The sequence below is a fragment of the Rhinopithecus bieti genome, unplaced genomic scaffold (assembly GCF_001698545.2).
Source record: "Rhinopithecus bieti isolate Rb0 unplaced genomic scaffold, ASM169854v2 scaffold_33210, whole genome shotgun sequence".
Taxonomy (NCBI): domain Eukaryota; kingdom Metazoa; phylum Chordata; class Mammalia; order Primates; family Cercopithecidae; genus Rhinopithecus; species Rhinopithecus bieti.
The window spans coordinates 1,178,282-1,191,332 of NW_016814226.1; the positions used below are offsets into that span (position 1 = coordinate 1,178,282).

At 42.3% G+C, this 13,051-nt stretch overlaps 1 protein-coding gene across 2 annotated transcripts in view; it reads right to left on the reverse strand.

Annotated features, from left to right (window-relative positions):
* EFCAB6 (EF-hand calcium binding domain 6) overlaps positions 1–13,051 on the reverse strand; it is a 324,746-nt gene that overhangs the window by 274,275 nt on the left and 37,420 nt on the right. For both annotated transcript variants that reach the window (XM_017850033.1, XM_017850035.1), the window contains exon 4: positions 8,367–8,578. Coding sequence is in view for 1 of the 2 variants with exons in the window: in XM_017850035.1 (XP_017705524.1) it covers positions 8,367–8,578 (212 nt within the window). In the remaining variant the exon portion in view is untranslated. The remainder of the gene's footprint in view (positions 1–8,366; positions 8,579–13,051) is intronic.

Here is a 13,051-nt window from a genome sequence, read left to right on the forward strand (position 1 = left end):
TATAAAACCTACAAATTTTAAATTTGGCAATTTAATATTTTACTTCAAAATTAAATTCCATTAATTCCAATTTTAAATATATTGCAAGTAAACTATTTTGTCTGGTTTTAATTTTCTATGTTTACATTTTATTACAGTATCATTCCTCTTGTTCTGAAATACATTCTATATAGATGCTAAAATCTTCCCTAAATAAAACTTGACTGGATTAATTCCATTAAATTCCATATGGAGAAGCTCTACAAACCCATCTTCCATATATAGCTGTTGATATGATTAGTTCCAATGGCTTCACGTCATAGCTCTTACTCATCATTTCAAATTTCACATTTTCACATGAGCAAACAAACACTTACCTCTTTATACCATTTATATATAGGTCAATTCCACCAAACCTGGACAGAAAGGCAAGGTACGGTACAGTACCAGAGGTGCTAAGGGGATCTACAGTCAAAGGAGAAGAATGACAACATGTTAGAGAATTAAGATCCAAGCAATAGACGGTGAAGCAGATTTCTAAATCACAGCTTTCAGGATGTAATAGAGAACACTATTAATGGGAAGAGCATTCCATCAAACATTTAAATACAAACTGCTTAACCCAGGTGTCAGGGTGAACATGCATTCTCAGCAAATAAAGTGTAAATAGCACCCTGGAATGCCAGTCTGTGCTCAACTGAAAGTCAACGAGTTATCTACAAAATTATTTAAAATCATCTAAAAAATAAAATTAGCATAAATATACTCTATATATACTCTAATATGTGCTATACATATAATACATATTAGAAGCTGAGGCCATAGCACAATTGTATACTGAGTGTCACATGAACTTCGTACATGACTTTGTATATATAGTTTTAAGGTAGAAAAAAATCCATTTTAAATTAAAATTCCACAAAGGGTATCATTGGGTCACGTGGGTCAATACAGACTGCAGATTTAAATAGAAGTATTACCTCAATGTTTAATTTGCTGACGCTGATAGCTACACTGTGATTATGCAAAAGAATAGCTCTTAGGAAATGTACGCTGATGTTTTTTGAGGTAAGGAACTATGATATAAGCAACTTCCCCTCAAGTGTTTTTTTGTTTATTTGTTTTGTTTTATTTTTTGAGATGGAGTCTCGCTCTGTCACGCAGCCTGGAGGGCAGTGATGGAATCGTGGCTCACTGCAACCTTTGCCTCCCCAGTTCATGCGATTCTCCTGCCTCAGCTTCTGGAGTAGCTGGGACTACAGGCGTGCACCACACCCAGCTAATTTTGTATTTTAGTAGAGATGGGGTTTCCCCAGGCTGGCCAGGCTGGTCTTGAACTCCTGAGCTCAAATGATATGCCCGCCTCAGCCTCCCAAAGTGTTAGGATTACAGGCATGAGCCACCGCACCTGACCCCCCTCAAGTGTTTTAAACATATATACGTGTGTGTGTGTACATTGTTTGTGTATGTTGTTTGCATACACATACACACAGATAATGAGAGATCACAGGAGAAACAAATGAGGTAAAATGTTCACAACAGGTCAATCTCAGTGAGGGTATATAGGCATTATTTGTGCCATATGAGTGCTATTTGTACTTTTCTTATTCTTGCAACTTTTCTTTTCTTTTCTTTCTTTTTTTTTTTTTTTGGAGACAGGGTCTCATTCAGTCACCCAGGTTGGAGTAAATTGGCAGGATCTCAGCTCACTGCAACCTGTGCCTCCTGGGTTCAAGCAATTCTCCTGCCTCAGCCTCCCAAAAACCTGGGACTACAGGTGTCCACCACCACACCCAGCTGATTTTTGTATTTTTAGTAGAGATGGGGTTTCATCAAGTTGACCAGGCTGGTTTCCAACTCATGACCTCAAGTGATCCACCCACCTTGGCCTTCCAAAGTGCTGGGATTACAGGCATGAGCCAATGTGTCTGGCCTATTCTTGCAACTTTTCTAGAGATTTGAGATTATTCCTTTTTTTTTTTTTTTTTTTTTTGAGACGGAGTCTCACTCTGTCGCCCAGGCTGGAGTGCAGTGGCACGATCTCGGCTCACTACAATCTCTGCCTCCCGGGTTCAAGCAATTCAGTTTGAGGTTATTTCTAAGCAAAAAGTTAAATTTTACTTAATAAGATATTTCCAAACAAGCATTACGAATCTAAAATTTAGATAAACATTAAATAAATATACAATCAATATAAATCTATTTCATCAAGCTTCATACAAATACACAAAGTACCATTTCCCATACAGCTGAATGGCTCCCAACTCTACACAATCAAATTTGTTATTTACTAAGCCCTTAAAATGCTGGCCTCAAAGCTTAGTGCGGTCATCGCAGTCTTCCCCAAAGGATGGATTGCTGTTTACTATTTAAAACATGTTTAACTAGGAAATGAGACCGGGGAGAGGGGCTCACAGGGTGGGCCTTTGTAAAGCCTTTTCCTGGAAAGAATGCCCGTGACTTCTTTTTCTGGTAATGCATTTTTGTAAGTAGATATAACTTTGAGCAAGCATTTCAGTTTCCCTAGCCTTGCAGAAGAAGGGCAAGAGCAGATTAAACATGTAGTTCAAGGTTGGATGCCCTCCTGGTTTTGGTAGTGATAAGAGGAAATGAGGAAGAGAAGAAACTTACATCTGCAGCGCTCACACTAAGTGAGTGGATGCAGGCACTATTCTCAGTGTTTTACATGAGTGGCACTAAAACCACCCTCAGAGGTGGTGTCACTTTCTACAACTCACAAAGCAGTGCTATGGCCTCCCTGCCCGGCACTGCCATGAGTGCCAGCGATCTCTGTGAATCCAGAGCGCAAGTCCATCCCACTGCACTAACCACCCTGCCCATGAAGAAAAAGAGAGTCCATCAAATTATTCAAGCTTTCATCGCATTTCATATTGCTGCTTACAGTCTAACACAAATTCTAATGTGGTAAAGAAATTCTTGCCATGATCAGTCTCCAAAGCTAAGCCCCTTAGACAAGTAAAGAATTTAGTCCAAAAGGAGAGGCTCTGCTCAGTACTTGCCTTTCGGTGTTTACAATTCTGGCAAAAATGTTTAAGAATCAAAACCATCCATGGATGAATTGCTGAAAGCGAATTCTTAGAGTGGGGCTGGGGAGGCTAGTTTTAAATCAGTATCCATCATTGTGATAAGTATCTTGCAAGAAGACATTTTCTCCAACCCGGCACAACCACTGGGATGAAAACAGAACTTTGTTTTCCTTCTCTGGAACCAATTTACCAATTCAACTTCTTTAAAAACAGTCTCCATTAATATTCTGGGACTGAGGCCACATTTTTAAAAAACACCGAGTTTGCATCACTCTTAATGGAAACAAAGGTACGGAGCAGATTACAAGCGAAACCTCCTCATACTTCTTGCCCTGGTCAGTCATTAAAACACCCTGACACTCAAACATTCCTGACACAGGTCTTCAAATAAAATTGAAGCTAAAGTAAATTCAGACTATAACTGGAAAATTCTTTCCTAACTTTAAGGGGAAATTACCATGAAATCTTTTATTCATTTTATAAGTGTCCACTTAGGCTTACATTAACTACTAAAAAAGAAAGAGCATGTATCACCAAATGAATTCATCATAGGACCATCTAGAAAAGCCACAGATGCTGGGAAGTCCGTGGATGGAGAAGGGAAGCCCTGCCCTTCATTCCCAATGACCTTGGCCTCCTGCAATGCGCCACACTCCAGCCTCCTTGATTGACACACAGGTCACAGGAGCTTAAGGTTCTGGAAATCTTGCTTGTCATTTAGGATCGACTATCAAGACGTGTTTGTTTTTAAAAAGTCTTTGAAGTTCTACAGTTCTCAGTGGCTTCTTTTAAAAACAGATGTAGCTTTTAAAACAGATACACATTTCATATTTTCTGTACTTTTGCTCTTCCTGCATAACTGATTAGCTTGGGAAGACTGTCAAAATTTTAAATTAACATTAGATCATGACTATAAGGACACATAGCAGGAAATAATATTTTAACTCTCCATTTGGCATAAAGTATCGGTTAAATCAAGTTTATGAGGAAACTGATATAATGTTTACAAGGATGAATGTTCTTTAAAAGCAAAAGAACATTACCATAAGACATGGCAGTTCTCCCCCTAGGTATGTACCCAAGAGAACTGAAAACATATGTCCACACGAAAACTTTTCACATGAATGTTCACAGCAGCGCTAGTCACAAAAGTCAAAACGTGGAAACAACTCAAAGGTCCATCAGCCGATCAATGGGTAAACAAAATGTGGCCTATCCATACAACGGATTATTACTCAGCCATAAAAAGGAATGAGGTACTAATTCATGCTGTAACACAGGTGAGCCTTAAAAACATGCGCTAGACACAAAAGATCGTATATTGTATGATTCCATTGATGTGAAATATCCAGAATCTACAGTGACAAATCTGTGGTGACAGAAAGTACATTACTATTTTCAGATAAAAGTGGAAGGGAAATGGGGAGTAACTGCTAAGGAGGACAGTTTCTTTTTGGAATGATGAAAATGGTTTTCAGTCAGATAGTGGTGATGACTGCGAAACTCTGTGAATATATGAAAAACACTAATTTATACATGTTTAAAGGGTGAATTTTATGATATGTAAATTGTACCTTAATAAAGCTGCTATTAAAAATGTAGACAGGAATAAAGAGTGACGTGGAAAAAATCAAATGCACTTTTTATCCATTATTATAGAAGTAAATAAAGGTGAATTTTTTGTTTAAGGGAAGAAAAAAGTTCTGTTTTCCCCTTCCTTTTCTATCTTTTCTAGCAATTCAGTCCTAACATCATTAGATGGGACAGAGGAAAATGACGTCACAGTGTTGGGGGAGCCATCAAAGCCCCGAGGAGAACATGGGGTGAGGATGATGTCATCATCATAGTGGGGTGTCAGTGCCTGTGAGGGTGCTAGAGTGCATTAGCATGATCTTGGCTCACTGCAACCTCCAACACCTTGGGCTCAAGGTCAGCTAATCTTTTTCTTTTTTTTTTTTTAGATGGAGTTTTGCTCTTGTTGCCCAGGCTGGAGTGCAGTGGCATGATCTCGGCTCACCACAACCTCCGCCTTCCAGGTTCAAGCAATTCTCCCACCTCAGCCTCCCGAGTAGCTGGGATTACAGGCATGTGCCACCATGCCCAGCTAATTTTTTTGTATTTTTAGTAGAGACAGGGTTCCTCCATGTTGGTCAGGCTGGTCTCAAACTCCAGACCTCAGGTGATCACCCGCTTCGGATTCCCAAAGTGCTGGCATTACAGGCATGAGCCACCGTGTCCAGCCAAGGTCAGCTAATTTTTAAATTTTCTGTAGAGATGGGGTCTCCCTATATTACCCAGGCTGGTCTTGAACTCCTTAGCTCAAGTGATAATCCCACCTCGGCCTCCAAAGCATTGGGATTACAGGCATGAACCACCACACCTGACCTACTCACAGTATGTTTCCCTTGGATAGCTCTGTTCTGAAATATTATCCAAACATACTCAAATATGAACAGCCAGGGAAATAAGACCCTTCTCAATGGAAAAGACAATCAATGCAGGTCAACCTTGAGATGACCAACATGTGAAAATTACTAGACAAGAACTTTAAAGCAGCTATTTTAACTATGTTCAATGAGTTGAAAGATATATGCTTATAACTGCAGAAAAACAGAAAATCTAAGCAGGTAAAGAGATCATAAAGAGGAATTAAATGGAAATTCTACAACTGTAATATACAATGTCTACAAGTAAAACTTCAAGGGATGGGGTTAATCGCAGAATGAAGATGATAAAAGTCGGTGAACTTAAAGACAGATCAATAGACATTATCCAATCTGAATGATAGAATAAAACTTTTTTTTAATGAACTGAGCCTCAGAGGCCAGTGGGACAATATCAAAATGTTTAAGAGAGGAAAGAATGGGACAGAAAAAAATACACGAAAAAATTATGGCTCAAAACTTCACAAATTCAAAAAAAAAGACAGAATTAAAGGGAAGAGAAAACTTTGAAACAGAACGTTGTATGCATAAAAAGAAACAACAAATAGAACTATACTTTTTTTAAAATTTTAAGTCAGAAAAAAAAAAAGAGAGAGTCAGTCCTTGAAGTTAAGACTGGAATTTGAGAATACCTAAACTTCACTGAGCTATTTGTTTTGATAACACATTATTCCCCTGTGTTGGAAGAATACACAGTGGGTTGGTTGTAGTATATAGCAAATCCTAAAAGAAGTCAGTTTTTAAATTACTAGGAGGTAGCATGAAGTCAGACTCTGATTAAGGACTAATGAATGAGGCCAGGTGTGGTGGCTCACACCTGTAATCCTGGCACTTTGGGAGGCCAAGGCAGGCTGATCACTTGAGGTCAGGAGTTCGAGACCAGCCTGGCCAACATGGAGAAACCCTGTCTCTACTAAAAATTAAAAAATTAGCTTGGCATAGTGGCACATGCCTGTAATCCCACTACTTGGGAGGCTGAGGCATGAGAATCACTTGAACTCGGGAGGCGGAGGTTGCAGTAAGCCAAGATAGCGCCACTGCACTCTAGCCTGGACGACAGAGTGAGTCTCTGTCAAAAAAATAAAAAAATCAAAAATAAACTAATGAGTGAGTATATATATATATATATATATATATATATATATATATATATATATATATATATATATATATATATATATATATATATATATATATATATATATATATATATATATATATATATATATATATATATATATATATATATATATATATATATATATATATATATATATATATATATATATATATATATATATATATATATATATATATATATATATATATATATATATATATATATATATATATATATATATATATATATATATATATATATATATATATATATATATATATATATATATATATATATATATATATATATATATATATATATATATATACTTGTCTGTGTGTGTGCGTGCATGCGTGTGTGTACAAATTTAGTTACTGGGTTAAATGGAATACTAATGATATTCTAGCCCAAATTTTCTACTTTGGTCATTACAGACTTATTTTGAAAGGGTTTGAGTCCTACTGCATTTTGTATTATTTTTAAGGGCCCCAAGGATACAGTCCACAAATTTTTACTCCTTTCATCCCCCTGGTGTGGCACACCACCAGGTGGCCGAGGGCCTTCATCCTCCGCTTCCCTCCCCACGTAACTCAAGGGCCTTCATCCTCCGCTTCCCTCCCCATGTAACTGCATGACCCCTTCTGCAAACCCTTCACTGGCTCCCTACAGCCTCTAGGATCAAGTTCGAACTGTTTTACTAAGTACTTTTCCGAATTGGCCCCTCTGGCCACAACATGACTCATATCCCTTCACTTCCGGTAGAAATCACAGAACTACCCAGGTCCCTGAGTAAGCCTGGCAGGCGGATGCGGGCATCTGAGCTTTCACACAGGCTATCTCCTCTGCTATAATGACCTTTCCTTCCCCGCTCATTTCGAGAATACCCACTCCTCAGTCAAAACTAAGTTAAATACCCCTCCTCCAGAAAGCCTCCTGGACTTCCTCTCCTCATTTTCAGATAGCTCTCCCTCCTGTAACTCCCAGCCACCCTGTCATGGCCCCTCTCCCAGCACTTGCCAACACTCCGTAAGTGTCTCGCTGGGCTGGGAGCTCCTTAAGGGCAGGGCCTGAGTCTGATTTATCTGCACCACAGTGTCTAGCATTGGCTCTAGCATATAGCCAATGCTCCGTAACTATTTGATGAAGGGAAAATTTGCCAAAATACTAGGTTCCAAAATAGAAGTTGACCCAAACCATAGACCCTTAAAAGAAATGAAAAGAAGGCTGGGTGCAGTGGCTCACGCCTGTAATCCCAGCACTTTGGGAGGCCAAGGCGGGCAGATCACCTGAGGTCAGGAGTTCGAGACCAGCCTGGCAACATGGTGAAACCCCCCCCATCTCTACTAAGAACACATAATGAGCCAGGCATGGTGGCCCACGCCTGTAATCCCAGCTACTCGGGAGGCTGAGGCAGGAGAATTGCTTGAACCTGGGAGGCGTGGGTTACGGTGAGCCAGCGCCATTGCGCTTCAGCCTGGGCAAGAAGAGTGAAACTCTGTCTCAAAATAAAAAAAAAAAACAAAGAAAAGAAAAGAAAAGGAAGAAAAAGAAATGAAAAGAAACTGGCTGGAGCAGCGTGACATGCAAAACGTAAGTGAGTATCTGTCAATCATGATCATCTACATCAGCCTTAATAAGTGAATTATGAAAAATAAACAAAACTTCAACTGCTCTGTGGTAACAGTGGTGGGAAAGGCAGGATAGGTTACCTGCTCCCCTGATCTACCTCAGCTTGTCTGGAATTGAGTGATTCTAAGTAGGTACAACATACAGCACCTGAGCCAACACGTCCTGAAACTGTTCTCGCGTGAGCGGCATCAGGAAGTCTGTGATGATTCTTCTCAGTTCACTTTTTGACACAGTCAGGTTCTGACCAGTATCCAGCAGCTGAAAGGCTTTTTGCAACTCATCCCCTCTGTCGGTAATTTTTTGAAATAAAATCCGTTTAACATCTAAGGAGGACAGTGTTGGATTTGCAACAGCAGTGGCTATAAAAGAGATACAGCTATTTATTAAACATGTTTAAAGCCGAGATACTAAACAAAAACTCTTGAACTGTTGAAAGAACCAAGCAAACTTGTTAGATGGTATTTCTCCCACCATATCTGGGTTTACATGCATCACCATTAAATGTCTTGTAGTGAAAAATCTACAATCATCTTTCAGTTCTGAAATTTGGTCAATATCGAATAATAGTAATGACATTAGTAAGAAAAAAAAAGAGAATCTTCCCTATAGAGGACATAGGTCAGCACAAGTGAAAAACATGGATATTGAAAGAAAATTTAGTTAATATCATTCAAATAAATCTTTAAAATATCATATTCACCTTTCATCCCCTTGCCAATTTTTGAAGGGAAAACATGTAATTCTTAAACCCAGACCCTGTCCCTTTCAAAGACAAAGAAGAGATGGATGCTAAAATGTAGATATAAAAATGTTTTGAGGGCTGCGCACGGTGGCTCACACCTGTAATCTCAGCACTTTGGGAGGCCGAGGCGGGCGGATCACCTGAGGTTGGGAGTTTGAGACCAGCCTGGCCAACATGGTAAAACCCCGTCTCTACTAAAAATACAAAATTAGCTGGGTGTGGTGGTGCATGCCTGTAATCCCAGCTACTCGGGAGGCTGAGGGAGGAGAATGGCTTGAACCTGGGAGGCGGAGGTGGTTGCAGTGAGCTTGGATCGCTCCATTGCACTCCAGCCTGGGCAAGAAGAGTGAACTCTGTCTCAGAAAAAAAAGAAAAATGTTCCAAGTGGTCTAACTAAGCTTTTGGGGTTTGAACTTTTTGGAAGGAAAGGAATAATGTCTTGACAATGTTTTAGGTCCCAGAGTCCTCTGTGTCAGCAAAGGAGAGGTGATACACCAGAGGCCTCCTTCCCCCCTCCAAGACAAAAACAACCAGAGGAACAATAGGTAGGAAATTACATAAGTAAATACAGTGAGTACAAACCAACTTATGGTTCTAATCCATACCATATGCATGAAGGCATAGTTGTTCAATTTGATATTTTATAACTAACTAGGGAAAGAGGAGACCAAGAATAATGGTAGTTGGTAAATCCCTCCTACTTATTTATGAGATAAACTTGGTAGCCACAGTTTATTTAGGAGCTCTTTCTTACATAGTAAATCCCAGATATATGTTAAAAGGCTTCAACATTGCCTCATCCTTTATAATAATATTCGCAAGCAGTAGCTAGGGAGGATGCTACTTCTTTCGCTTTGAATGAAAATTTCTTATCAAGCTAGTGCACATTTCTGGCATAAGGACAGTGATAGCTTTAGTCTTGGGGTGACCTGGGCAGGTGAAAGACTCCAGAGATCTCAGTACACCAAGTTGAACCCACCCAGAGGGCAGAGGCGGGGATTTCCTCAGAGCTGTAGGGTGGGCAGGGCTGTCTTCTGCCTGAGGGGATACAAGAGAGAACGTGCAGGCATCCCAGAGCGACACCGCCATGGAGATCGACTGCAGGCCCTAACCCCAAGAGCCACAGCACAGCGGGCTCTGGGGGGCACTTCCACCCCACAGAGGGACTGTGCTGCCATGGGAGATTCTCCCCTGACCCCTACTGAGGGCCCAGCGAACGCAGGGCCTGTGCCAGGGCCTGGGGAGACTCTCGCTCCCAATGCCCACAGTCTCCAAGAGGGAGGTGATTCTGTAACTGGGATGCGGTGGTCCGGTGTGGAGGCAGGCATTAGGTATCTGCAGGGAGCACGGGAGACCTAAACAGAGGATGGCTGGTTTTGGGTAACAGGATGGAAGGTGACAGGAAAGCCTTCTCAGTGGAAAGCAACTTAGTGATCCTGAGGGAACAGAGCTGGAAGTGGGGCTGCTGTGGGGCATGGCCAGCCTGGGCAAAAGGAGGATGGGGGTGGGGACAAGCAGAGGCACATCAGTCAAGAGATGGGACGGGAAAAGTCAGCAGGGCCTGTCCTTGGGCTTCGTGTTCTGGGGTTATGAAATGGCACAGTGGGACTGTCATCAAAAGAACAACATAACCCTATTTTCATTCTTCACCTTCCCCCTGGTACCACGTCTACAGACTCCTCTGATTGGCCAGGTGAGGGACAGAGAGGATGGAACACCTGCATCTGGCCCGGGTGGCTAGGCAGAGGCAGCACACTTCACTTAGAAAAGGAAGAGGGAAGATGCAACAGATGGTATTTTCCAAGATGGGAATGGCAAGATCTCCCAACACAATGTCATGTTAACACTCCTCCCTGCAAAAGTGGGCATACACTCTCCGCTTGAATCTGGTGGGCCTGTGACTATGGAAGAATGGACATCTATTAGTATGATACATGACATGTATGATCTCCCAGATGAGGTCACGCAAGCTGCTAAGGCCTCTGCCTGGTACTATTTATTTATTTACTGAGATGGAGTCTTGCTGTCTCCCAGGCTGGAGTGCAGTGGTGCAATCTTGGCTCACTGCAAGCTCCGCCTCCTGGGTCCAGGCAGTTCTCCTGCCTCAGCCTCCCAAGTAGCTGGGACTACAGGCACCTGCCACCATGCCTGGATAATTTCTGTACTTTTCAGTAGAGATGGGGTTTCACCATGTTGGCCAGGCTAGTCTCCGACCTCAGGTGATCCACCTGCCTCGACTTCCCAAAGTGCTAGGATTACAGGTGTGAGTTACCATGCCCGGCCATGCCTGGTCCTCTTTAGATGCTCACACACAGTCACCACTTGGCTGTGAGGAGGCCAAGGTGCCACCCTGACAGGCCACATATAGGAGTTCTGGGAAACAGCCTTAGCTGAGGTTCCAGGCAACAGCTGAGTCAACTGCTAGCCATTCGAGGACTCTGGCCCCCAATGTGAAGTCAGCCAGCCTCTGCACCTCCCTGGCTGGACTGCATGGAGCAGAGACAAGTTGACCTGCCCAAACTGCGGATCTGTGAGCAAAATAAATGACTCTCGCTATTTCGAGTCACAATGTTTAGGGCATTTGCACACAGCAATAGATACCTTGAGCAGAAGGGGAAAAGGCTTGTGGAAAGCAAACGAGTTCAGCCTGGGATATGTAAGCGGGATGTCCATCTGAAAGTTGAATACATACTCTGGAGATCAGAGAGGCTGGAGTGGAGATGGAAGTGTGGGAACTACCTGCATGGAGGCCACAGGGAAACAGGCCCAATGGGACGAGGAGAAGGGGCTGTGGGAAACACTGACTTGTAAGGAAATGGAATTCATCCATTCAAAAAATGTCATGTTTCAACAACTATCATATTTCAACCACTGTTTTCAGCCCTGAGGGTACTGCAATGAGTAAGACAGGTACAGCTTACAATCTGGAGGTGAGATGACAGACAAGAAGCCAACAAATAAATAAACAAATGATAGGGCCATGGTGCACAGTGACGCGTGCAATGAAGACGGAAAGACAAAACAATGGGGCAGAGTACAGCTGGGGCTGCTTTAGAGAGGATGGTCAAGGAAGTCCGCTCCAAAGTGGGTTTGGGAGCTGAAACCCAGAAGGATACAAATGAGCCAGCCAGTCAAGAAGCTGAAGTAAGAATGTCTTCAACAGGGAAACCATAGCAACCAGTAAAGAACCCCTGAGCAAGAAGGAGCTTGATACGTCCAGGAAAGAAAAAGGCCGGAGTGGACAGAGTATGGCACACAGCAGGTAGGAAGGAGAACAGTGAGAGCTCAGGCCAGAGGAGGAGAGCGCCAGTCCACACAGGCTTCAGGCACCTGCAGAAAGGATGGTGTTTTCTTCAAAGTGCAATGGAAAGGCTCAGGAGAGTTTAGGCAGGGAAGCAATGTTATCTAATACAGCCTGTGTGGGGTTTTAAAAACGTGTTCTGGCTGCTATGTAAAGGATGGATTACAGGAGGCAAAAAATGAGGAAGGGAGAGCAGAAAGGAGGCTGCTCCAAGGTCTAGGAGGTAACTGCAGCCTGAACCAGGTGGTAGCCCTGAAGTAGACAAAAAGTAGACAGATAGGAGACATGATCTATCCGTTCTGTAGCTGACAAGGTTTTGCTGATGGATTGGCTGAGGAGGTGTGTGGGGGCTGTTAAAGAAAATAGAGAAATCAAGGATAATCCCTTGGTGCTGGACATGAGGAACGAGATAAATGACAGTGTCATTGCTGAGATGGAGAACACGGGGGAGTCGAGAGACCCATTTAGCCAGTTCAGGTCTGAGATGCCCCTTAGATGCGGTGCACACAGAAAGCTCAGCGAGGCAACTGGATATACAATCGGGAGCTTAGTGGGGAAGTGAGGATGGCACTCTCATTTTGGTTACAGGTGGCATTTCAGGACATGGAGCCAGATGAGTCACAGAAGAGAGGGCAGACAAGGAACAGAGGAATGAGCATAGAGCCCTGAGGGGGAAGAAGGAACTTAACCCTCCCACAAGAGTTCCAAGAACACTCAGAAATGCAGGAAGCACTCGGGCTTCCCTTCCATTTCTGGCTGTCACTCAGAATCTCAGAAGCAGCTGATTCA